The sequence below is a fragment of the Ictalurus furcatus genome, chromosome 20, assembly GCF_023375685.1.
Source record: "Ictalurus furcatus strain D&B chromosome 20, Billie_1.0, whole genome shotgun sequence".
Classification (NCBI taxonomy): Eukaryota; Metazoa; Chordata; class Actinopteri; order Siluriformes; family Ictaluridae; genus Ictalurus; species Ictalurus furcatus.
In genome coordinates this window covers 3,494,135-3,519,693 of record NC_071274.1, presented here as the reverse complement: position 1 = coordinate 3,519,693, position 25,559 = coordinate 3,494,135, and the positions used below count along the sequence as shown (strand labels likewise).

Sequence of the window (25,559 nt, the reverse complement as noted above, 5' to 3'; positions counted from 1 at the left end):
TCGTTGAATTGAACTGAACTGAAAGCGGAGAGAAAAAGAAGAGCTGGAAGATACAGAAAGAGAGAAAAATAGACTATTGCCATTTTCTTGCGACACACCGGGATCGCGTTACAGCTTGCGCGCTATTAAAAGACGTGATCTGCTTCTGTAACGTTATTATCGCGGTCCTAATAATGAACACGTGATGCACTGCAAGAGACAGAGCGGTGGAATGATGCCGAGAAGTCAAGAGCGCGCCCTGTGAATAGCACCGCGTCCTGTCCAACCTTGAAATGATCTGTGTCGATCCTGCTCCAGCTGATCAGCTGAATATTAATATCCATAATCTCCATACTGCGTATTACTTACTGTCGGTATAATTTATAGTCAGTAATCTAAATTCATGCCACTGAGTGAATGAAACATTAATATTAATACTAATATTAGACGGATATGAATTGGTTTTTGCCGGACGGATGATGCAGAAGTCTGTTACACGCAGAGCGATAGACTTCATAGTGACTAGCGTTAAATACACGTTAAACGTGTTGTGACCCGAAGCGTACGTAAGACGCGTTTCCATCAAATACAACGTGACATCCTGTTACATGCTTTTTCAGGTCAGTGGTGACGCGCACCAGCAAGTTGAGGCACGGGTTATTTTTATTCAGTTTTTTACATTTAAAATCTAATATTTATATATATATATATATATATATATATATATATATATATATATATATATGTATGTATGTATATATATATATATGTATGTATGTGTATATATATATATATATATGTATATATATATATATATATATATAAACATTCAAGAAGACACATCTGTACTGTTGCATTGGTTTTAGATTTATACATTTAAATTTTTTAGAAAAAAAAAACAAATAAAAGAAATTAAAATGTATATTATATGTTTATTTCGGTAACTTTCAAAAAGAGAAAACAAAACGGGGTGGGGGGGAATACATTATGTGTATGTCCATGTGCAGCAAAACAAGAATGAATATATGGGAGGGGGGAAAAATGTAATTTATGAAAAATTCAGTTGCATTTTAAAAACATCGGACTATTTATTAGACCATCAATAAGCTGCATGCATTGCAGGGTGTTTAAACATGCACATCAGCCTCAGCTTACTCTCGTAACCTTGACACGTTGTGGTTATGAGGTAGACGAGTGGCGCAGGGTGGGAGCAATGCAGAGAGGGGGGATGGGAGAACAGAGAGGACCCGTGGCACAGCCAGTAATTGCATGCGTCTGTTGAGAGAAGGACAGATGTGCGAGCGTCTGTATATCCATATATTGGTGCAGTGGCTCTGAACGTGTAAAGGAATTCTAGCAAGGGCACTCAGAGTAGTGACCAGTAGTGACCCAAATCTCTAAACACACCCTCGAAGGGCTATTGATTCAGCCCCAAGGGTGTAATTATATGGAAAGGAGGTATCGGATTTGAGAGGAGGGCGGGGTCGTGAATAAATTATGACTGATGGACGCTGGAGGAGAGAGGGGTTTAGATTTGACTGTTTACTTTTTCACCAAGTCCCTGAATAAAATTTTTTGAGAAAAAATCGTGTGAAAGATATGATTGATAAAGGGGGTTAGTGAAAACGATCGAAGGTTCCCTTAACTAACATTTTGACTACAAATTTTAGCATTAATAAACTAATGGTCTGCACTTATATAGCGCTTTTATCCAAAGCACTTTACACTGTCTCATATTCACCCATACACACACACACACACTCGCACACCAATGGTGGCAGAACTGCCATGCAAGGCGCTAACTTGCCATCAGGGGTTCAGTAATTTGGGGTTCAGTGTCTTGCCCAAGGACAGTTCGGCATGTGGAGTCATTTGGGCCGGGAATCGAACCCCCAACCCTACGATTCGTGGACAACCCACTCTCCCACCTGAGCCACGGCCACTCAGGTGGTACAAACTATAAGTAATGTTTAGAACGTAACAGTGTAAGATAACACGTATTAATTGTCGTAAAAAACGCTATCACAGGGGACTCTGGGGACAAGGCGGGAAACACTCTGGACGGGGTGCCAACCCATCTCAGACCACACTAAGCATGATATAGTGCTGACACTGGAGACTCCTTCTGTCACTTTACCAAGCACTCTTATTAGTATTACAGAAACTGATGAGAGTCAGTGCTGGAATGTACACGCCACTCTTTATGGCTCCCCTCTCCATCATGTACAGCCGGGTCCTATTAATCTGGCACACGATGATAATAGTGCCATTATGCACGGCATTATGGGAAGGTCCTGAGTTTTAATGCAGCGTGTGGCGCTTTTGTCTACAGATTCTCAAAGTGGCTTTTTCTGCATGGTTCGCAGCTGCGACTCTCCTCCCCCCATCGTCACATGTAATCCGGGGACAGCGTGAAAGATTAACATGCTGTCTGTCACACCAGCATCTTCCAGCTCACACACACACACGCCCATACACATGTCTGTGAAAGCGGTAGAGCGCTGGAGTTCATTTACTCAAGTCTTTTATTGATTGGTGGCCCATTTTGGAAGTGTTATTGACATTCAGCTTTTGTGTTGCAAGTAATGGGAGTGAATTGCAGCTCCCTCTGGGATCGTCGTGTATGGAGTCAGACAGCACTGTCGAAACCACACGGCGTGCTCGTATTTCATATTTGTCCATAATGGTATTTCAACACGCCCTCTTTCTTACAAATCCTGCGTTTAGAGGCACTCCATGAACCTTGTGCTGATATCAGCGTGCTGAACAGCATTGACCTATTTAGGACAGTGCCAAAACTTTTGATCGCACGCTGAGAGGGATCAGGTGGACCAGATTGGATGTGGCCCAAACAACGGATTAGATTCTCTTGATCTCAGTACACTCCTTTGTGTATTCTTTGTCATCCTGTATACAGACGATTTCTACGTTTTTAGCACAAAGTGCGAATGCGAAGCTGAGAACAGCTAATGCATAGCTAATTAACTGATCCTAAGCCCCGCCCATGCTTGGTTACAGTTGCTTTCCAGGTTCAGCATTGGAAACTCGAAAAGGTTTTCAGGTAGAACCCGAGTGCGACCTTTTAACCACACGTCAGAGGAGCATTTAAACAACGTTATCTTGAGTTAATTCGGATTACGGACTGTTACTGAAAATGAATCAACACGTTCTGATTCAAGAATTCTGATTCATAGTTGTGGTGTAATGTCGTGGTTACGTAAATATGTTGAACAAACTTGGGACACTGAAGCCCATTTCCGCCATGGAGAAATGATTACAACTTTATTTGTCACAAATGCTTTATATATTATGCTTCATAATTGTCATAAACTTTATATCTGACAATTCTGACTTTTTTTCCTCATAATTTAGATGTCCACTTGACATTTACTGAGTTACAAAGTTACAAAAATGCACCGGCAAAGCATCAATCATTCTCTATAAATAGGCTATATACAGTAACAACACTCATCAGCTAGTCAAGACATGGAAAATCAGACGTTAGCACATGCTTGTTCCCTGAACTTAGTCACATTTCAGGTACTGCGTCAAATGGACGTCTGAATTTTGAGGGAAAAAAGCCAGAATTTGCGAGATGTAAACTCAAAATTTTGAGAGTCAGAATTGTGAGATATAAAGTCGTAATTGCGAGAAATAAAGTCAGAATTGTGAGATATAAACTCGTAATTGCGAGAAATAAAGTCAGAATTGTGAGATATAAACTCGTAATTATGAGATATAAAGTCGTAATTGTGAGATATAAACTCGTAATTATGAGATATAAAGTCGTAATTATGAGATATAAAGTCGTAATTGTGAGAAAGTTAGTATTGTGAGATATAAACTTGTAATTGCGAGAAATAAAGTCAGAATTGTGAGATATAAACTCGAAATTATGAGATATACGGTCGTAATTGTGAGAAAGTTAGCACTGTGAGATGTAAACTCGTAATTGTGAGATATAAACTCCTAATTGCGAGAAATAAAGTCAGAATTGTGAGATATAAACTCGTAATTATGAGATATAAAGTCGTAATTGTGAGATATAAAGTCGTAATTATGAGATATAAAGTCGTAATTGTGAGAAAGTTAGAATTGTAAGATATAAACTCGTAATTGCGAGAAATAAAGTCAGAATTGTGAGCTATAAACTCGTAATTGCGAGAAAAAAGTCACAGAGGTGAGAAATAAAGTCACTATTCTGAGATATAAGGTCACAATTACCTTTTTAAAAATAATTTTTTTTAATTTTGATTTTTGTTCCGGTTAATCATAATGACATGAAAACATTTGCGTGTTTGATTTGGCGGACGTTCCATAATAACGTACTTCACACGATTAGTCGATTGATGTCGTGAGCTTTATTTGTGGTCGGTCTCTCGGACAGACGGACCGACCGGCTCACAAAAGGACCAGGGGGGAAAAAAGCACTTCTCCATGTCTCATCCTGATGCATGAATAATGCAGGATTGTTTCAGCAATGTTGGTTTGGTTAGTCAGGTTTATTTAGCGTTGGTGGAGCTGTGTGTGTGTGTGTGTGTGTGTGTCTGGGAAAGACAAGTACCAGACCAGGGGATAGAATATGCGCATGAATGGGCCTACTGTGCTTCTTATTACGAGTTTTTTGGAGAAAATTCTTGGCCGTCCTTGAACCACGTTATTGCGCGGTACGAGACGGGCGTGTCCTTTACGTCTGGGGCAAACCAGAATTCTGCTTGAGCCTTATTCGCATGTACGAGGTTTGCATCTCTATGTTTAGCGATGTAGCAGTGCTTGCGGTGGTTGAACAACCCGAGCCGAAGGCTATAAATGGGAAGGAAATGTAGCCTTTGAGAACTGTCGAGTGCTGACACACAAACAAAAGCCCCCTTCACTTTTTTCTCTGATAATGGTTCACATGTAAAATCACGCCAAGCCCATTATGTGTGGGATAAAAATAGCAGTTTTATCTGTAAATCAGGAAGTGACCTCATTTGCTGCCCCCGATCTGCGGCCTTGTGTTTTATTTCACGTCTTTTCTCTGTTTAGTCTTCGGGTTTTGTTTCATTTTTCTTGTAAAGGTGTCATACCTGCTGTCTCATCATGGCTATATTTAGCGATGAAACTGAAACTTTTCAAACATGTACTGAATAACATTTCCTTTCACAAAATAAACATTACACCACAGTGCTGTTGGATTCTTGAATCTGATTGGTCAGTCGATTCGATAGATAGATAAATAGGTATTGATGAATTTTCCATGACAGCAGCTCTGACAGTAGTTCCAGCTGCAAGGTTTCAACCCTGGATGAATCGAGTAAAGTGCCCCCGTTAGGCCTCCTCGACACGGCCACCCGGGACCCTAATCACCATTTAACTGTTCTCCTGCCAACCGTTACACACTTCCTGCTGCACAAGAACAACTTCCTGTCTACAAAACACCGCACAGGAAGCATGCTCTCTGGAACAATGTGGAGAAATGAGAGCTCGGCGTTGGGCACGAGGAGCGGGGGGTGTTTGATCAGAGAGAGCTGAGGAAGCTCTTTCTTTTGTTCCTGGTTTCTTTCATCCAGAACGAGGAATTGCGGCTCGAGAGGTCGGGAAGTACGCAGCTGCGTGGAGTGCCTCGGAAAGCTTCCAGATGCGATGCGAAAAGGCTTATGATAACGAATCGGCACATGCCAAACAAACCATTTTGGACAATCTGAAAAAGCGGGAGCTTTTTGCTGAAGTCAGCCATTTGATTTGATGACGGCAAAAATATGTACCGCTTCGAGCTTGCTCGCTTATCCACCCATACACTACATCCGGGGTTTTTTTGTTTTGTTTTGCTTAGAGACACCTCATTCTGTTAATCGGTTAGTCACAAAACCCACCAAATCCACTGCATACTAGGAACACCCGACAAGACCTGCCGTTTCGGAGACGCTCTGACCCAGTCGTCTGGGTCGCCATCACAATTTGGTCCTCGTCAAAGTCGCTCGGATCCATACACTTGCCCATTTTTCCTGCTTCCAACACATCGACTTCGAGAACCGAGTGTTCACTTGCTGCCTAACAAATAGATCCCACCCCTTGACATGGTTTTAGTGCTATGGCTGATGGGTGTGTATATTTTCAAGAACTTGAGAATGTATCAAAATTATCTTTAGGTCAACGATCGCTCACGATTACGCTCATTTCTACATCATCTCCATTACACACCGATCGGAGTTCGGTACCAAACGATAAATCCTTCCAGAAATAGTGATTTGATTTTTTTTTGTTACGGGCGGGAACGTTGGTCTGATTTGCTACAGCAGAATCGGGAGTCTCTAGCTTGAATTTTTCTCTAGCTTGAATTTTTTGATTTGTTAATGTGTTTTGTCTCTGCTCGTAGTGATCCGTAATTCGTTGTGTTTTTGTTTTGCAGCTTGCAACGTGACTATCCACAACCGCTGCCGAGACACGCTGGCCAACTGCGCTAAAATGAAGCAGAAGGTACGAAAGACCTCCAGAAAACTAAACTCACACCAGGACGATGATGATTCAGTGCAGCTTGGACATTTCTGTGTTTTGATATATATATATATATATATATATATATATATATAAAAAGCTGACATGGTATTTTTGGCTCTTGCAGCAGCAGAAGTTGGTGCTAGGGAGGAACAGTTCAGCTCTTCAGAACGTGGCCCTACGCACCAAAAGTAAGTGCCTCCCTTTTCTTCCTGAGCAGATGCCTTTGCTTTCTTCTCTCTTGTTGTTCTTTATCTCCTCCCTTCTCGGTGCATAACAGCTTTTAACACCTCCTTCAACCTCCTCGTGCGTTGAGTAGACTAGAGGAGCAATACTGCCTCCTGCTGGTCGTACAGTTTTTCTACACGCGCTGGATCTGAACCGGTTCCAGATCCCAGGCTACTCCGGTTAAACAGGACCTTCTTCTACTCACTCCTTATCATAATACACGTCTGGTTCTTTATCTTCAAAATGACGGCCGATCCGATCCTCCCTTTAAACAGAAGACACGTCAGTTCTACGGTATTACTCCCACGATCTGGTCACACCTGCCTTTCGTAAACGGTTCCGTAGAACGCTGTCACGTTAATTATCATGTAATGTTTATATATTATAGCGTATAGAGTGAGCGCTCGGGAGATTCCAGTCTCACGGCTGACAAAGATCCTCTGTTCGAGTCTTGAGCAAGAACAACAAACGCGCAGCAGTGCGATTGTTTCGGATTCAGCCTTACGTGGGATTGTTTAAAGTCTTCGCCCAATAACTAAAGACATACCGAAGCCCTAAGACATGAGCCCTAAGCCCATACCGTCGCGAGAACGCCATACCGTCTCCGTCCTGAAGACTTTCCCCTGGTGGGAAACATTTACGGAAAAAGTTACGGCTTTACCGCTGGCACTGGAGACTCCTTCCAGACTCCTTCTTCACAAATAAAACCCAAAAAACGTCACCATATCAACGATTATACAGCATTTTAGAGTTTTTTCCATTCATGTTCTATTACGCCGGGCGTCTCAACTTATCTGACTACGTAGTTTTTTCCGTTTTACGTACATCTATTTTCGATATCATTTCATTTTGATTAACCGCTTTGTTTGTTTGTTTCCTTTCTCTCACCCGTTCTCGTCTTTCAGCTCCCATCATCAAGGAGAGGCCGAATTCGGCCATCTACCCCTCCGACAGTCTCCGCACGTCTCTCCTCGGGTCTCGGCGAGGACGTTCCACTCTGTCCCTCAGCAAGAGCGTCTCCACCAACAACATCGCGGGGTGAGGGACTGAAAAAAAGAAAAGAAAAAGAAGCCTCGTTTCTTTTTTTTCTTTCTTTATCCGAATTGTTCATACGGCGTTTCTAAATAATCCGAGTTTCAGATATGTTACAAAGGTTTCTTTTTTTTTTTTTTTTTTTAAGCGTCGTCTCGAATTTAAAAGCGTTCTTGGTGTTTATTTGTAGAAATCTGAACGACGACTCTCCTCTGGGCCTGAGACGAATCCTCTCTCAGTCAACCGACTCGCTGAACTTCAGGAACAGAGCCATGTCCATGGAGTCTCTGAACGATGACGGTGAGGCAGAGAATCAATATGGCGGACTGTCTGGTTATATTATAACAAGCCTCTCGTGCGGCTCGTAACATTTAGTGACTGATAGTGTTCTGTTCAATACAGAATGTGAATTTTCACATACGTTATTTTCTCCCACACAGGAGAGGTGTATTATGCCTCGATGCTGGAGGAGTTGGAGAGAGAGGGCCGGGACTTCGAGGCAGACTCGTGGAGTTTGGCGGTGGACGCGTCCTACCTGCAGACTCACCGCAAAGACATCATCAAGAGGCAAGACGTCATCTACGGTAAGTTACTCTAGTTATCTAGCGCTCTGTACTGTCTGGTGTCCTCCGATTATGTATTTTTTTTTCTCTGAGTCATCATTCCTAAGAGTCCGTTTTTTCGACAGAGCTGATCCAGACGGAGCTTCACCACGTGCGAACGCTGCGCATCATGGAGGGCGTGTTCCGGCGCGGTATGCTGGAGGAAGTGCTGCTAGAGCCGGGCGTAGTGCACGCCGTCTTTCCGTGCCTCGACCAGCTGGTGGCGCTGCACTCTCGCTTCGTCCGCCAGCTCCTGAGCCGACGGAACCACAGCCTGGCGCCGGGGAGCACCACCAACTTCACCATCCAGCAGCTCGGTGACGTGCTGGTAGAGCAGGTGGGCCCTGCGTCTGCGCTTCGAAAGCCATCCGAGCACGCTTGTAATGTACGGAATAAAATACACTCATAACTCGTGCAATTTCTCCTGTCCAGTTTTCAGGCCAGAACGCAGACGAGATGCGCAAGTGCTACGCCGAATTCTGCAGCCGGCACCTGAAAGCCGTGAAGCTCTACAAAGAACTGCTCGCGCGGGACAAGAGGTTCCAAAGCTTCATCCGGGTGAGTGACGGGAGAGGATCTCAAAGTCAGAGAAAGATGACCCTGAGGAACTCACGAGAGAGAGAGAGAGATTAGGATCTTTGTTGGAGGTTTTGCTCCATTCTATGCTGAAGTTTTGTTTTGTTTTGTTTCACAGCGAGCGAGTAGAGGATCACTCCTCCGTCGCCACGGCGTCCAAGAATGCATCCTGCTGGTCACACAACGCATCACCAAGTACCCGGTACTGATCCAGCGCATCCTGGACAATACAAAAGGTATGACACTGCTTCTCCATGTATAGCTGTCAGAACTGCATACTCCTTAGTCTGACTGAGATCATATCACAGCGTGGTTGAATTCTCCATTCCGATTGGTCGGAAGATGTAACAGGAGATCTCACAGCAGTTCTGCGTGCAAGACAACTCCTAGGTTTATACGAACGCACTCGTTCTAGGACGTTTATCATTTCTATAGCAGCTCATAACTCATTCAGATGGACTTGTATGGCAGATTATGTCCATTTACTTACATTTTATTTTATTTCTTTATTTATTGCTTATCAGTCGGTCTTTAACCGCTTTAAAGACGTAAAAGCTAATCCGATCTGTGTGCGGTTCTGGTTTCGATTTGATCCCACAGGTAGCGAGGAGGAATCAGAGTCCCTGAGTCAGGCGCTTGTTCTGATCCGTGAGCTCCTGAGTTCTGTGGATCAGCAGGTTCAGGAGCTGGAGCTGACGCAGAAGCTGCAGGAGATCCGGGCTCGGCTGGACCCACGGGCCGAGACCGAAGTGAGGGGCGGAGGAGTGTTCCGCGGCGGAGAATTGCTCCGGAGAAGACTCCTCCACGAGGGAACGCTGCTGTTAAAAACCGCACAGGGCTCCAGACTCAAAGGTAGTGTGTGTGTGTGTGTGTGTGTGTGTGTGTGTTAGTGTTACTAAAGAGCCTGATTATGACCCAGTGTTTATTTTAACAGACGTGCAGGTCTTGTTGATGACGGACATCCTGGTGCTCATGCAGGAAAAAGACCAGAAATATTTTTTCCCCTGTCTGGTGAGTGAGTCAGAGGTCTCAGAAACGGAGGAAATTATTATTTTTTTTTATTATTTATTTTAAATCTCAAACGTACAGTAAACAAACACAAACAAACAGTAAACAAACAACGTCCTGTATGTATTCTTCCTCTCTCTAAAGGACAAGCCGTCAGTTCTGTCGCTCCAGAACCTGATCGTCAGGGATATAGCCAATCAGGAGCGAGGGATGTTCCTCATCAGTGACTCCACCCCTCCGGAGATGTACGAGCTGCACGGCGCCTCCAAAGATGACAGAAACAACTGGATGAAAATCATCCAGCAGGCCGTGAGCAGGTCAGTTACAGAGAATGTGATCTTTTATATAAAATATATATATATATATATATATATATATATATATATATATATATATATTTCATTCAAATCTTATTAACGTTATCTAACATATACAGGATGTGTGCAAAAAAAACTGTTCCGTATTTTAACGGGTCAAACTTTCCTTTTCCACAGATGTCCCTCTAGGGAGGATTTCCCTCTGATCGAGACGGAGGACAAAGCTCTTCTGCGTAGACTCAGAGGTCCGTACTGAGACTATTCTCATCACTGAAATAACATTACGTGATGGGAAGTCTAATTTAGCGCTGCGTTTATGGCATATGGGAACGCAGTTCCTACTTTCTGACTAGGGAATACCGCTCGGTGGGAATTATGAGTCAGCCCTGATATCTGACTTCAGATCCGGAAATGAGGCACATACATAACCGTGTGATGCGTTCGAATAAATAAGGTCTTAACCTCTGAGTTATTTCAGTTATATAACGAGTTATAATCCTCCCGAATTCCTCCACATGACGCGGAAGCTAAATTTCTCCATTTATCTAAATTCCTCACTCTCGCGTTGTTTTCTCTCTCCATCAGCTGATATTCAGCAGAAGGACCGGGAAGTCCTAGAACTCCTGCAGGAGCGCGTGACCCTGTTTTCTGACCTGGCAGAGGTCACTGGAGGTCAAGAGGTCACGATGCCCACCAGCTCCCGGAACGTGTTCAGAGCAGACACGCCGCACGCACCCCAAGCCGAAAAACTGCTCAACAACGCCATCTCTGAAGGTCTGACAAATCTGTAAAATACAATAAAGTATAATAAAAAAAACATTGTAGACAAATTTTATGGAATTTGGTTTAACTTTGTCTTTTCTTTTTTTCTCTCTCTCTCTCTCTCTTTTATCTAAATCTAGTGGACAGATTAAGTGAACTGCTTCTGGGCTCCTGCATTGAGCTTCCTCAGTCCTGCAGTTCCAACAGTGACCAGAACCACACGGAGGCGCCAGTGAGCAGTAAGTTTTCCCCTTTCTCGGCACTATCGCGTAGGAAATGTTTCAACGTCTTAAAAAGATGATTAAACGCGGCACTTTTTTTCTTTTTTCGAAACGTAGACGGAGAGACGATTTCGGTGAATGGAAGTCATGACGGGAACAGTCCGTCACAAAAAGTAAGAGTGCAAAAATTTACACGCCTCTAGGACAAAACAGAGGCTTCGCCAGCATGAATGAATTCAGTCATAGGTGATTTTCAGAGGGACCAAAATGTGTCATTTTGTCAGTTCTGAGAGAACCACGGTTCAACCCATGGTTCCCAGGATCCAGGGACAATCCCCGGCCCCCCAGGGGTCCGTCCTGTATATCCAGAGGTTCCCTGACTGTATCACATGACATGGGTGGAGATTAAGTTATTATTTAGTCTCATTGACTGGTTCGATTTTACTCTGGAAGGAGTCCCTGGCGCTGACTTTGACAAATGCTATAAAATCAACCTGCAGATTTAAAAGAAAAAAAACAAACTTTTTTTTTAAGTAATTATGAACAATTCTTTTCTTTCTACAGGACAGAAACGGAAACCAGCTGCAGGACAGAACTCCCAATGAGGTACAGATTTGTTCCTATAGCAAACAATTTAAAAAAAGATAGTAAGTTAATTTATTGGGAAATGTGATGCTAACTCGCCAAATTGGTGTTTTTTGTTATAGGAAGTTTGCCAAAGACTTGTAAACCTCAGCACGCATCTCCACGCACTACAGGTCAGTCTGTGAGAAAGTGCAGCAGTTGAATAATGGATTCGATAATTCTCCATTCTCTTAATCGTTTACGTTTAATTTGACGTAAAATTCTTTTCAAAGCCGTTCTAAAAGTCTCATCTTCCACCAGGCAGCGGTAATCAGACAGGACTCCATCCTGGAGCTGTGTATGCGTGACGGCTCGACATCCTCCTCCTGCTCCTCTTCATCCACCTCCACCCCCAGCCCGCTCGGCTCCGCCCCTCTGCGTCTGAGCCGCTCCCTGTCACGTGATGCTCTGATGGAGGGCGTGTTGCCCGGGGCGGGTGCGGATCAGGCCCTGCTGCAGAGACACTATGCCCTGCTGCATGATGAGGTGTGTCGCCTTCGCCCGCTCGAGGCTCGGCTGAGGGAGAGCGAACGGGCGAGGGCACAGATGGAGGCGCAGCTGAAGGAGCTGCAGGGCACACACCGGCGAGACAGCACGGACTCAACAACCTCACAGGTGAGCGCATAGTGTTAGTGTGTGTGTGCGCCAAAAATCTAAGGACTAAGATGTGAACAATAGAGGGAGTTTTGAAAATTGCTGTTGAAAACGTTCAAGCGTGCATAATCTCTCAACCATAAATCAGTAGTTTTAGGAAGAAAACTGTGTTTGAGCAATAAAAACATGTATCTTACATTCCGTTGCTGTATAGAAGGATTCGTCTGGCTTACTTCATATTTGCAAAACAGCATATGGAATAAAAATTATTACTATAAGCTAATATTCAATAAATTAGGCCATAGATTGTGGGGTCTTAAATATTCAGTCATAATAACCAGGTAATATGTCAAAATGAAATCTTAGATCTAGTAGTCGGTTATTAAGATGACGTTAGGGAGTGATTAAAGTGACTGAGTCGTTAAGGTGAAGTAGTGAGTCATTAAGGTGATGTAGTGAGTCGTTAAGGTGAAGTAGCGAGTCGTTAAGGTGATGTAACGAGTCGTTAAGGTGATATAGCGAGTCGTTAAGGTGAAATGGCGAGTCGTAAAGGTGAAGTAGCGAGTCGTTAAGGTGATGTAACGAGTCGTTAAGGTGAAATGGTGAGTCGTAAAGGTGAAATAGCGAGTCATTAAGGTGATATAGCGAGTCGTTAAGGTGAAGTAGCGAGTCATTAAGGTGATATAGCGAGTCATTAAGGTGATGTGGCGTCGTTAAGGTGATGTGGCGAGTCGTTAAGGTGAAGTAGCGAGTCGTTAAGGTGAAGTAGCGAGTCATTAAGGTGATATAGCGACTCATTAAGGTGAAATTGTGAGTCGTAAAGGTGAAGTAGCGAGTCATTAAGGTGATATAGCGACTCATTAAGGTGAAATTGTGAGTCGTAAAGGTGAAGTAGCGAGTCATTAAGGTTATATAGCGAGTCGTTAAGGTGATATAGCGAGTCGTTAAGGTGAAGTAGCGAGTCATTATGGTGATATAGGGAGTCGTTAAGGTGATATAGCGAGTCATTAAGGTGAAATGGTGAGTCGTTAAGGAGAAATTGCTTTTTATTTAAATATTAAATAATATGAATGTTAAATATTCATGCTAAATCAAATTGACATCTTGAATTGGTAAGCTATTAATGTGAAATTGTGTCTAATTGAATTGAAATAGTGAGTTATGAGTTATTATGTGAAAGGGGTGTGTGTGTGTGTGTGTGTGTGTGTGTGTGTGTGTGTGGTACTCTTCTTGGCATGCTGTCTTTCTTCTTACGATGCTACATTATAATGTTTTCAGCTTGCGACTCGTGCGCCTTTAAATCCTTTTCTTCGTTATCCCTCAGCGGAAAGGAAGTGATGGAAGCCACGCCCCCCTCGCCCCACTGGCCTGTCAGGAAGCTGACCAGTTAGACGGCGTTCAAGAGGGAAGTGAGGAAGAAGATTCCGAAGAGGAGGAAGAAGTTCGGATTTCCCCACGCTCAGACAGTCCCAGAGGTGAGCGCCGGACACGAGTGAGGTCTTTAATGATAAGAACATTGTCCCGCAATAACTTAACCCTAACCCTGAAACGGAACACGTAGCAACTTATAGATACAACCGGTCGGCAATATAAATCAAAATCCATTGTATTAATCACTCAACAGACAGAATTCCTCCGATAAAATGCAGCAGCTTTCATCCAGCTTGCGATTTTTCTCTTCACGGCAATACGGACTAGCAAATAGCGTATGTTTTCACAAGCCAATCAAATATCTTTACATGAATAAAACCTTTCAAAAAGTCACGATTTACATAATTAGAGCAGCTTCGCTCAGAAACACGCCCTGGCCGAAATAAAATGCGCTCATATATACGTAGCGATCGATGAGATGCCGAGCACGGTTGTGTTGACGAAAGTGGAAGCCTGAAGCGTTTTGAAACGAGAGAGCTGGATAGACCTGAGGACTAAAGCGCCGCTGCATCACCAGGCAGTGATGTAATGTAAGAAATCGCTAGGTAGATGTTTAATTCTAAAGCTTATTAGGCAAATCGTTAAGGTAAAGAGGTTAAAATGTATTTATTTATTTATTTATTTATTACCTCTCCAATAGTGTATAGGTGTCTCCGAATGTAACATCCTGTATCTCTGTCTCTTTCTGTTTACACTCTGGGTGGGTGCTGCTATTCTCTGTCAATATTTAAGCCCTTCTTCCTGTACACACAGCTCTTTGAAGACTGACAACACACACCGTTACATCACCACCTAACTACACACACAAACAGAGCCCCACCCACTAGCTTTGATCACTGCTGGTTTCATGCCTCGTGTAATTCTGTAATTGTTGTGTGTAGATCTGCAGGACATCCCGGAGGAGAGCGAGTGCATAACTGAAGCCCCCGACGGCGACTCGGGCCACAGTTAACGTCGGGCTCCGGTCCGATACTTCCTGTATACATAACGCTACACGACGCCTCCGGTCTCCTGCGAAACACCAGAAAGAGAGAGAAGGAAAAAAAACAAAACGTCCTCAAGCTTCTTAAGGACGAGATTTTCTTTGAAGTGGAGCGGAGAAAGAAGGGTTCTACGGAACTTGTTTTGCCTTTATATTCATGGACTTGAGCAGCATTTGTCTTAATAATTTATCTCAGAATAACCTACCAACGAACCGTTGTAGCCTACGACTGCCTGCCTTTTTTACGGGGCCAAGCACCGAGTGCTTGAACTCTCTCCTTTATTATTATTTTTACCGTTTAGTGGAAATGACTGAACTAGACAGGAGGCTGAAAGTTTTCAAAAGGAAAAAAAAATTAAATAAACCATAGTTAAGGTGGATGTAATCATGATGAAATCATGTACCGTATGTCATCATTCATCAACCGAAATGACCTGGGTGTCCAAACATGGTCATCGTGAAATAATTTATAGAAGTCGTTAAAAAAAAAAAAAATTCATAAATAAACATGCGATGCCGGGCTGAATTTTTTTATACTTTTATACGCGGATAGTTTTCGGCGCTATTGAAGTACCTGAGTTCGAAGAAACTCTCACAAATGGGTGACCAATAATTAAAAAAATGTTGTTGTTGTTTTTTTTTTTTAAAAAAGACCAAAGTTGTTCGGCAGATAGTAATCTAAATCGTAAACTATACGCTATTCTATAGATTAGATGACAGTGATCATGTTTAGTACATTTTGGTAATGCATGTAGAACATCAGATATACTTCGACCCACACACCCCCCCCCACACACACACACCCCCACACACCCCTCCCCCAGACGCAATAGTGGTATGATCCATCAGCTCGTTAGCATTTTTATCCTTTTCATCCTACGTCGTTGTTCTGAAGTAGACGGACTAGCTGAAACTCATTACTGGTCAATGAAGGGTTTTTTTCTGTACTTTTGTGTATATTATGTATCTGTATAAATATTTTGAAGATTTTGGAGGGGGGAAAAAAAATGAAAAGAGCTCAAAGGAATAATCTTGTATCTTTGTGTATCTTTTTTTTTTTTGAGACTTTTATGTTGTAATTTTATTGTTTTTATGACTTGAACTTAACTGCTTGTTTGCATTGTGATGTTGAAATATACTGTAGGAAGTTCTTCATGGGTTGTTTTTTTTTTTTGGTGCTTTATTGTCTCTCTTATCTTTGTGTGGTTCTAAGAAGCATTTAATTATTTCAAATAATTGCTGTAGGTTAAAGAGGTCAAAAGGTAGCTAGCTAAATAATGCTTCATAGATTAAAAACTTTTCTTTTTCACTACCCTTGGAAATCACTTACAAGCAGCCATTGGGGCGAGGATAAAATCGCACACGCTTAACGGGATTATATGTCCTGAAATTGCAATCACGTGTGAAAATGAATTCATTGTGAAAAATCACATGGGGGGCGGGGGCGACAATCCTGTGAAACACAAGTATTATTGCACTAATTTTAAAATATTACGTGAAACAAATCAGGTGAATACGATCGTAAAAAATCATCACAAATACAAAAAATAAAAATCTCATGCACTCTATGTTAAAAACGACAAAAAAAAAAAGTCATGTGGAAGAACCGTACAAAAATTCATTAATCATGAGGAAATATGCGAACCATCATGTGGTAATATTAATCATGAGGGGGAAAAAATGGATCGTAAAAACGCATGATAGAATCACATAATGGGAAATGTGAAAAACCAGACACGTGATTTTCACGTGACGTTTCCGTAACAGTTTTTTTCTTCTTTTTTTTTTTAATGGTATAAAACGTGCGTACTGTATACTGAACAATTTTGTTTAATGTTTTGAAAGTGTAATTCATTTAGGAGTCTCAAAAAGTTGCCCACTGGGTATCATACAGACACACACACACACACACACACACACACCTTAACATGACACTAGAGGTGTGAGATCGGGACTGGCACCCACAAGGCACAAAAAAACGAGGCCAATAGGAGTGGTCAGAATTCCTTCAGGAGTAGGATTATAAAAACTTCCTGTACATACTGTACATCTACATGACACCGTTTTGTCTGGTCCATACACCTTTGTGTCTGGGTGAGTCTCAGTGACTCAATGATTATGTCTATTCTTCACGACTCTGACCGTGGCCAAGCCTTACACGCCTCAGCCAATAGCTGAAGACGAGAGAAAATATTTGACATCACGCCCTTATCAGCAAACGGAAGAGGACGACTCGGAGTCGAGTCCAACAGTCGTTCAGGTGAAGGATCACACACACACACACCCAAGGATAAAACTCTACCGTCACACTCTGCAGTTTCAGTAAGTAACCTGCTGGGTTTATTTTCTTTCATTTGGACAGGTGTGTTGGAGAGGACATTCATTTAAAAAATAATAATAATAAATAAGACTAACAATAATAATAAACAGTAATCTAATTGAAAAAAGCTTTAAAAACCTAAGTAAAAATTTAGGTTAAAATCATTTCTTTTTTACCTTCTTTTTTTTTTTTTTTTTTTTTACATTTTAAACGTTTTACTGTATGAAGCTTACGATCATAAACGTCAAAAACGTCTTTCTTTTCTTTTCCAAATAATCCTGCAGCAATGATTTCATCAAAACAGGGAAAAATATTTTTTCCCCTAATCATAATATTAAATGCTATAGCTTAAAAAAAAAAATACTCATTTTCTGACTCGGTTTTTGTTCATCATTTATATAATAATGCGATTAATATCATCACTTCAGGAAGATAAAAAGCCGACGATCGCCGAGGTAACACGCCCAAGTCGACTATTTATCCAGTGGAAGCCAAACACGCTGTGAAGCTCAGAATATCCGAATATTTTTCCCACTACAGGTTACTACTGGGATCGATATAAGAGTGTGGATTGCTGGGAAATGTGGTTTTTAATCCACGTTTACGTTCTCCATCTACATTAAACACCTGTTCACCCAATCGGTCAACTGTATAGCAGCGGCGCAATGCATAAAATCATGCAGATACAGGTGAAGAGCTTTAGTTCATGTTCACATCAAACATTAGAAGGGGGGGTCTGTATGATCTCAGTGATTTTTATCAGGGTACGGTTGTTTTTTCTCTCTTTCTCGTTATCACGTACGTTGTATCAGCTATACGTTTCTTCACCATCCATCCAGCCATCCACCTTCTATACCACTTATCCTTTTCAGGGTCACGGGGAATCTGGAGCCTATCCCAGGGGCACAAGGAGGGGTACACCCTGGACAGGGTGCCAATCCATCTCAGGGCACAATTCACACACCCATTCATACACTACGGACACTTTGGACACGCCAATCAGCCTACCATGCATGTCTTTGGACTGGGGGAGGAAACCGGAGTACCCGGAGGAAACCCCCACAGCACGGGGAGAACATGCAAACGCCACACACACAGGGCCACAGTGGGAATCGAACCCCCGGCCCTGGAGGTGTGAGGCGAACGTGCTAACCACTAATCCCCGTTCCTTCACCCGCCTTTCTTTTTTTCTGTCTCGCCATTAAACTGAACTATTAGTAAATAAAAAGTACGAAGTCGTGTTGTTCGTCATTAAATAAAAATTTTTTTAAATGCAACCGCTGGCAAATTGTTGCTCTGTAAAAGGAACAAATAATGTTAAAGAGACTTCAATGAATGCAAGAAATAACACTGTTGCAAATATGTTGGAAAATCTTGGAATGTTGGAAAATCTAACGTCGGAATGTTGGGAAAATGGCGGAAAACCCTAACGTCGTGGATGTCATTTGGAGTAACTCGAGCATTGTTTGCATGTCATTTTTGGTTGAACCATTTCTTTCAAACTTCATCCGAGCCGTTCCTGGTTGCTTTTAAATTTGCTTTTAACTGAGTTTTCTTTTTAGTGTTGGCAAACTGCAGGCACTAGCTTCTTGCACAGAGATGGAAAATGAACCGATTACCGTCGAGTATATTCCAGCGAAACAGTCTGTACGTACTGTCTTCCTTCTTCATCCATTTCCATTGGCATTTATTACATTTAAACGCTTTTAATTGAAACACTTTTATGCTTTTTAAGTGTAAAAGAATCCATTTCACACGTATAGTTGCATATCGCGCTTGTTTGTTTGTTTTTTTTTCATTCGCTTATCCACGCATTCCTTTCATTTCAGATGTGGTGGGGAACTCTCGGGACCGTCCGGCCGTTTCTGCCGTTCGAGCCGTATCTGGACGCGCGTCAGATTTACACCGCGCTGAATAAGAAAAGTACGATCCTGCATCATCCAGCTAAAGAATTCTCCAGACATAAAAAACACAATACTAAAGCCTTCTTTCGATCACTCCGAGTGTGGAAAAAATTGGTGCTAGCTTAATTATTTATTTGCAGATATGGTATCAACTTGGTGTGTATACTGTACTGTATATGTGGATGTGTGTGGTGTGTGTTAGACGCTGACGTGATGACCGTGATGAAGATCCTTACTAACAGGACCAACGCGCAAAGACAGGGCATCGCGTCGGCCTATCAAAACCACACACAGAAGGTGGTAAGACTTTACAGTGGTTTAAACCAGGGGTTCCCAAACGTTTCCAGGGCAAGGCCCCCTCAAATGGCGTTAACATTTGACCGACGCCCCCCTTTTGCAAGATGTCTTTAAAACACATTAAAAATACAGACTTCTGAATATATCCCCCTTTTTTTTTTTATTAATAATTACGTCTTACGTCTATACATTACATTACGTTAGGAATTGATTGTGTGTGTGTGTGTGTGTGTGTGTGTGTGTGTGTGTGTGGTTGTCTGAAAAAACATCATGTAAAAAAAATCATGTATTTATTTATTTTTCACACCAAATTGTTGAGGCCCCCCGGGCGCCCCCTGGCGGCTAGCTGCGTTTTCTTTTACCTTGTTAACTTGTGTCCAGGACGTTGCTCTGTGTGAGAAAAGTGGAGAGTTGATTAAGATTAAAAACAGCTCTTTCTTATGATTTTTCATTTAAAAAAAAAACATAAGACGTGTTATGCATGTCTCAATGAGTGTTAATGCCCTGATTTTCCTTTTACATTGTGACGTTATTCACTTTTACATTCCCGTCCTCTCTTATTTACATCCTTAGCAAGACATAAGGATTGAAACGAATTCTGATGTTATGATTTCTGATGCCTTTTCTTTTAGCGCCGTGTTTTTTTTTGTTTTTTTTTTGTCGTTCAGGATCTGAGTGCAACTCTGAAGAAAAGCCTGTCAGGTGCTGTGCAGGAGCTGCTTCTGGCCCTCATGATGACTCCAGCTCGCTTTGACGCTCATCGCCTTCGACAGTCCATGGAGGTGAGCTTTCATGTCATCATGTAAGGAATAAAACACTCTGGGACGTGCTGATATAAGAAAATAATCAGTGATGCAACGATGTAATGCTGGCTGAAAACGAGCGGAGTCACTGTTTCGAACCTGAAGTTGATTATTTTCCAATAACATCACTTTCTGATGTTTTTTTTTTTCCTCTTACACCCCAGCAATTTATTAAAGTCATTAGTTATGAAAAATGTTCTTTTCTAAGCACAATTATGTCTTTCTTCACTATTATAAGTCAAAAACATGTTTAATAAAAGCAGTAGAGACGCTAACATATAGAGCAGGGGTTCCCAAACTTTTCCAGGGCAAGGCCCCCCAAATGGCATTAACATTTGACCGAGGCCCCACTTTTGCAAGATGTCTTTAAAACACATTAAAAATACAGACTTCTGAATATATCCCCCTTTTTTTAATTATTAATAATTACATCTTACATCTATACATTACATTACATTAGGAACTGATTGTGTGTGTGTGTGTGTGTGTGTGTGTGTGTGTGTGTGGTTGTCTGAGAGTGAGAATTTATTTTTCACACCAAATTGTTGAGGCCCCCCGGGCGCCCCCTGGTGGCCCCCACTTTGAAAACCACTGATATAGAAGACGAATTAAATCAGTGTCAAGTTTTACTCAAGTTTTACTCCTTACCATTTAAATGACACTTCTGAATGCACTAAATGGTGAGTAAATAGGTTATTCAGATAGATACTGGTTTTATACTACCAATCAATCCTTGCAGGGGCTCGGCACGGACGAGGAAGCGCTTCTGGAGGTCTTGTGCACCAGATCACCAGACCAACTCCGAGATATCACTGTAGCGTACCATGAAGGTGAGAAACAGTAACAATGAGTCGAGAAACACTGTAGATTATACATTAAGAAATGAAACACTTGCTGTGATGTGCTGTTATAGGAAAATAATCAATGATTGGATGATGTGATGAAGTGGCGTTACTCTTACAACAGCAAAGTTGATACTTTTGCTATAAGAGCACATCCTGAAAAGTTTATTTCCTTGTACACCACTATTAAAGGTATTCATTTATTTTAAATTATTAAAGACGTTCTAATTTTTTTTTTATCTGTTTATAGTTACATTTGATCTTGTGGATCATCCTTGAAACTAGTTAGCTCCTGTTATCATTATGTTTTAGCAGCTACAGTATAAACAGCTTGGCAGTGCTTGTCAAATGAAGATTTTCCAGTGGCGGAAAACGTACTGACACTGGAGACCCCTTAAATAAATGTCTCCTCATCATATCAGCGACTTTATATATATATATATATATATATATATATATATATATATATATATATATATATATATATATGTATATATATTTCAAATAACAACCCATTTTTAATTTGTTTATTATGAGACTTAGATTAAGTGAAGTGTCTGCCATTCAAGTCCTTGCACTCAGTACTGTCAAAGCTGCTGTTATGGAGAATGAATCAACACCTTCTGACCAATCAGAATGGAGAATTCAACAGCGCTGCGGTACTGTAGAACTTACTAGTGTTCTTTTTTGGCCTGCAGCGTATGGCCGTTATCTGGAGAACGACCTGATCAGTGAGACGAGTAAAGAATTTACCAAACTGGTACTGGCCATATTGAAGGTACAGTCTGGTTAACAAAGTCTTATTGATTAAAGCTTATGTGTATGTAATGTTGCAACAGAGTGATTTGTCTGCCGTATCAACAGAAGGAAGAGCTGAACACACCTGGAAAGATTGATTATGAGCTCATTGATCAAGATGTCAAGGTGTGTCTTTATCTCTGCCTCGCTATGTCTCATATCGTAAAATAAGAAATTCCCAGAAGTCATGTTATTTTATGTTATGTTATGTTATGTTACAGTCAAGCAGTTGTGAATGTTCTGAACATGTCTCGGTGTGTTTAGCAACTCAGAGATGCTGTTATTGGAAAGAAACCGAATCCTGAGCCCTGGATTCAGGTGCTCACATCACGCAATTCTGACCATCTCAACAGAGGTACGACCTCAACCTCAACTTCAAGCACTAATCCCTTAGACGATGCACCCAGTGTGACTTAACGCTGTTCTACTAGTGCTTTCTAGGCTCGAGGATCAGAAAGGCGAGACAGTGGATAAAACCATCCAGAACAACTTCTCGGGAGACTTGCGACTTGGTCTACGGATTTTGGGTGAGGAAACAACTTGTACACATTCCACCATTTGTTATATTAAAAAATATATCTAATATATAAATATATAAAAGTGTCATAGACTAAAGAGAAAGATTTATACAGAAGAGTGATGATATATTGTGAAAAGAAAATTACACATACCTGACAATTAACTCCTTATTATTATTATTATTATTATTATTATTATTATAAGTAGAGCAGTAGTTGTTGTAGTAGTAGTAGCAAAAATAGTAGTAGTAGTAGTGGTAAAAGTAATAGTTGAAGTAGTAGTAATAAAAGTAGTAGTAGTAGTAGTAGTCGTAAAAGTAGTAGTAGTAGCAGTAATAGTTGAAGTAGTAGTAATAAAAGTAGTAGTAGTAGTAGTAGTCGTAAAAGTAGTAGTAGTAGCAGTAGTAGTAGTAGTTGTAGTAGTAGTAGAAGTAGTAGAAGTAGCAGTAGTAGTAGAAGTAGTAGTAGTAGTAGTAGTAGTAATAGTAGTAGTAGTAGTAGTAAAAGTAGCAGCAGTAGTAGTAGTGGTAGTAGTAGTAATAAAAGAAGTGGTAGTAGTAGTGGTAAAAGTAGTAGTAGTAGTAGAAGTAGTAGCAGTAGTGGTAAAAGTAGTAGTAGTAGCAGTAGTAGTAGTAGTAGTAGTAGTAGTAGTAGTAGAAGTAGTAGCAGTAGTGGTAAAAGTAGTAGTAGTAGCAGTAGTAGTAGTAGTAGTAGTAGTAGTAGTAGAAGTAGTAGCAGTAGTGGTAAAAGTAGTAGTAGTGGTAAAAGTAGTAGTAGTAGTAGTAGTAGTAGTAGTAGCAGTAGTGGTAAAAGTAGTAGTAGTAGTAGTAGTAGTAGTAGTGGTAAAAGTAGTAGTAGTAGTAGTAGTACAAGTATTTTGTGATTGGCTAACATTACTTAACAAGAGCAACTGAAATTCTGCATTGCTAGCTGGTAGTGATCATTATCAAACTGTAGCAGCACCATCATGACAGATAAAACAACATAGATTACAGCTTAAACACTGACTTCAAGCCACCAGACAGTAATAAAGTAAAAAAAAACAAACAAACAAAAAAAAAAACTTTAGTAAAGATTTACAGTTTCATTTCCTATCTTTACATCTTAGCTTATAAACGCTCACAGCTCAGAATTACACAACTTACAGAATGCTAGCAAGCAATCAAGCATCAAGAAAGGTAGCTTAGCTAGCTAGCAAGAACACGGTTACATTAGTTAACCCTAGTTCATGTTTATGAACTAATGATAATTTCATTTATTATTAAGTAAACACTAACAAATCAACTTAGCTAAGTTTAGCGAAACAGTTAAAGGTTTAGCTAACATATTAACATTTGAATTGGCCCAATAGTGCAGTTAAGAGCAACATACAGAAGTGTAACTGGTTTTAGTCAGAATGTTTACTTAAACTGTCATAATTATGAGGAACAAGACCTAATCCTTTGACCTCTAATGTCACGTGGTGGCATTTAAAAAGAAAAAAAAACTGTTTAGGATCTTTTTCTCATTTTAAACATATCACATTTAAATGACACATTAGAGATTATGGAAGCACATCGCTCCATCAATCCATCCATCCATTAGAAAATATAAAAATCAATATAAATGCAAAGTTAAATACAAAACTACTGCAAAAATATCATGAACATGTATTATAAATAAAATGTATTAATGATGTCTTATTAAGATAAAACAAATATGAGACTTTGAGAAATATAAGAGCATTTTACTAAGATACTTCATATTGTCTTCTTGCATGCAGGGAGGGGGTGTACAAATATTAGATACAGTCGCCTGTAGTCAAGATATTTTCTTTTGTTACGATGAAATGCTTAATGAAAAACTTATTTGGTGTTCATCCCTATGCAAATAATCGCTCATGCTATTGTGTAACATGGATACCTGTGTCTCTGAACCGCCAGTTCAAACGATCCAAAACACACCACACTTCTTGGCCCAGCGCTTACACACCTGCATGAAGGTAAGGAGGATGATTATCTAGCGTTGTTACCATTTTATCAGTTATACTGAGTGACTATATTGTGTTCGTGTGTGTGTGTGTGTGTGTGTGTGTGTGTTTGTGTTTCAGAAAAACGCTGTGGTTCGTGGAATCATGGTGGCTCGGAGTGAAGAGGACCTCCTGTGGGTGAGGGTCGAGTTCTGCAAACTGACCAATCTCTCCCTCTACTCCACCATCCAGGTCAGATCACACACGTCTGACACTTTATCCGAATCCTACAGCCGTACTATACGCTGCGTGTTCATGGTGCACTTATGTCATTTATCTTACAGAAAGAATTCAAAGGGGAGCTGCAGCTGGCTCTTCTGGCTCTGTGTCGATCTGAGGATGGGTAGAAGAGCAAGTGTGGAAGTGATGCAAAGAGTGAGGCATATTGGATTTAATCGCAATTAAACCTGTACAGAATTCAGTTTCAATGATTAAATACACATTCGCTATCCCGAGTTACCCCGAGTTGCCCTGGTTTAAACCATAATAAAGAGAAATTTCAATGTGGTAAATTGTACAAATCGATTATTATTATTATTATTATTGTTATTATTATTATTATTATCAAGTGACGAGTCCTTTGAGGAGACATTTATTTAAAATTTATGGAAGGAGTCTCCAGTGTTAGAGGTAAAGCTGATAAAGTTTTCCATCATCTTCAGGACAGAGGAGTTTATATATATATATATATATATATATATATATATATATATATATATATATATATATATATATATATATTGTCTTATTAACTTATAAAGATAAAAAAGATACTGGTGAGGAAACGACTATTTATAAGCCACTATGTGTAATGTAATGAAAACAGGAAATAACTTGGCATTTACAATTGTGGTCATAATTTTACATACACCTTGCAAAATGTTAATAATTTTAAAATAATAAGTAAATAAGAGGGATGATAAAAATAGCATTTAATTTTTTTTTTATTTAGTCCTGCCCAGAATAAGCTATTTCAGGTAGCAGATGTTTACATATAGTCCACAAGACACAGTAATAACTGAATTTACACGAATGTTTTTTATGTTTTATGATAGTTCATGTTCATGAGTCCCTTGTTTGTCCTGAGCAGTTAAACTGCCCACTGTTCTTCAGAAAAATCCTCCAGGTCCTGCATATTCTTTGCTTTTCCAGCATCTTCTGTATCTTTTACCCCTTTCCAACAGATGATCTTTTCACACTGAGGGCAAGTGAGGGACTCGTACACAACTATTATGA

The 25,559-nt window shown here is 40.7% G+C and overlaps 2 protein-coding genes across 5 annotated transcripts in view; both read left to right on the top strand.

Moving 5' to 3' along the window:
- arhgef2 (rho/rac guanine nucleotide exchange factor (GEF) 2) overlaps positions 1–15,986 on the top strand; it is a 62,780-nt gene extending 46,794 nt beyond the window's left edge. For all 3 annotated transcript variants that reach the window (XM_053650925.1, XM_053650926.1, XM_053650927.1), the window contains 20 exons: positions 6,371–6,438; positions 6,584–6,647; positions 7,590–7,722; positions 7,907–8,016; positions 8,157–8,300; positions 8,405–8,655; positions 8,751–8,876; positions 9,013–9,130; positions 9,495–9,746; positions 9,829–9,905; positions 10,047–10,219; positions 10,397–10,464; positions 10,805–10,993; positions 11,122–11,220; positions 11,320–11,375; positions 11,767–11,808; positions 11,910–11,960; positions 12,088–12,441; positions 13,745–13,895; positions 14,733–15,986. In XM_053650925.1, the coding sequence (XP_053506900.1) occupies positions 6,371–6,438; positions 6,584–6,647; positions 7,590–7,722; positions 7,907–8,016; positions 8,157–8,300; positions 8,405–8,655; positions 8,751–8,876; positions 9,013–9,130; positions 9,495–9,746; positions 9,829–9,905; positions 10,047–10,219; positions 10,397–10,464; positions 10,805–10,993; positions 11,122–11,220; positions 11,320–11,375; positions 11,767–11,808; positions 11,910–11,960; positions 12,088–12,441; positions 13,745–13,895; positions 14,733–14,803 (2,597 nt within the window). In that variant the 3' untranslated portion in view covers positions 14,804–15,986. The remainder of the gene's footprint in view (positions 1–6,370; positions 6,439–6,583; positions 6,648–7,589; positions 7,723–7,906; positions 8,017–8,156; positions 8,301–8,404; positions 8,656–8,750; positions 8,877–9,012; positions 9,131–9,494; positions 9,747–9,828; positions 9,906–10,046; positions 10,220–10,396; positions 10,465–10,804; positions 10,994–11,121; positions 11,221–11,319; positions 11,376–11,766; positions 11,809–11,909; positions 11,961–12,087; positions 12,442–13,744; positions 13,896–14,732) is intronic.
- Positions 15,987–16,463: 477 nt separating this feature from the next.
- On the top strand, positions 16,464–24,829 carry LOC128623826 (annexin A2-like). Of its 2 annotated transcripts, none has more exons than XM_053650931.1 (13): positions 16,464–17,155; positions 18,716–18,800; positions 18,983–19,076; positions 19,260–19,354; positions 20,023–20,136; positions 20,897–20,987; positions 21,698–21,777; positions 21,864–21,923; positions 22,062–22,152; positions 22,229–22,324; positions 24,238–24,296; positions 24,405–24,515; positions 24,608–24,829. In XM_053650931.1, the coding sequence occupies exons 2-13, from the start codon at positions 18,753–18,755 to the stop codon at positions 24,668–24,670; spliced, it is 1,002 nt and encodes a 333-aa protein (XP_053506906.1). In that variant the 5' UTR covers positions 16,464–17,155; positions 18,716–18,752; the 3' UTR covers positions 24,671–24,829. The 2 variants fall into 2 exon arrangements, with proteins under 2 accessions (XP_053506906.1, XP_053506905.1); XM_053650930.1 differs by having other exon boundaries at positions 19,260–19,357.
- The last annotated feature ends 730 nt before the right edge of the window (positions 24,830–25,559 follow it).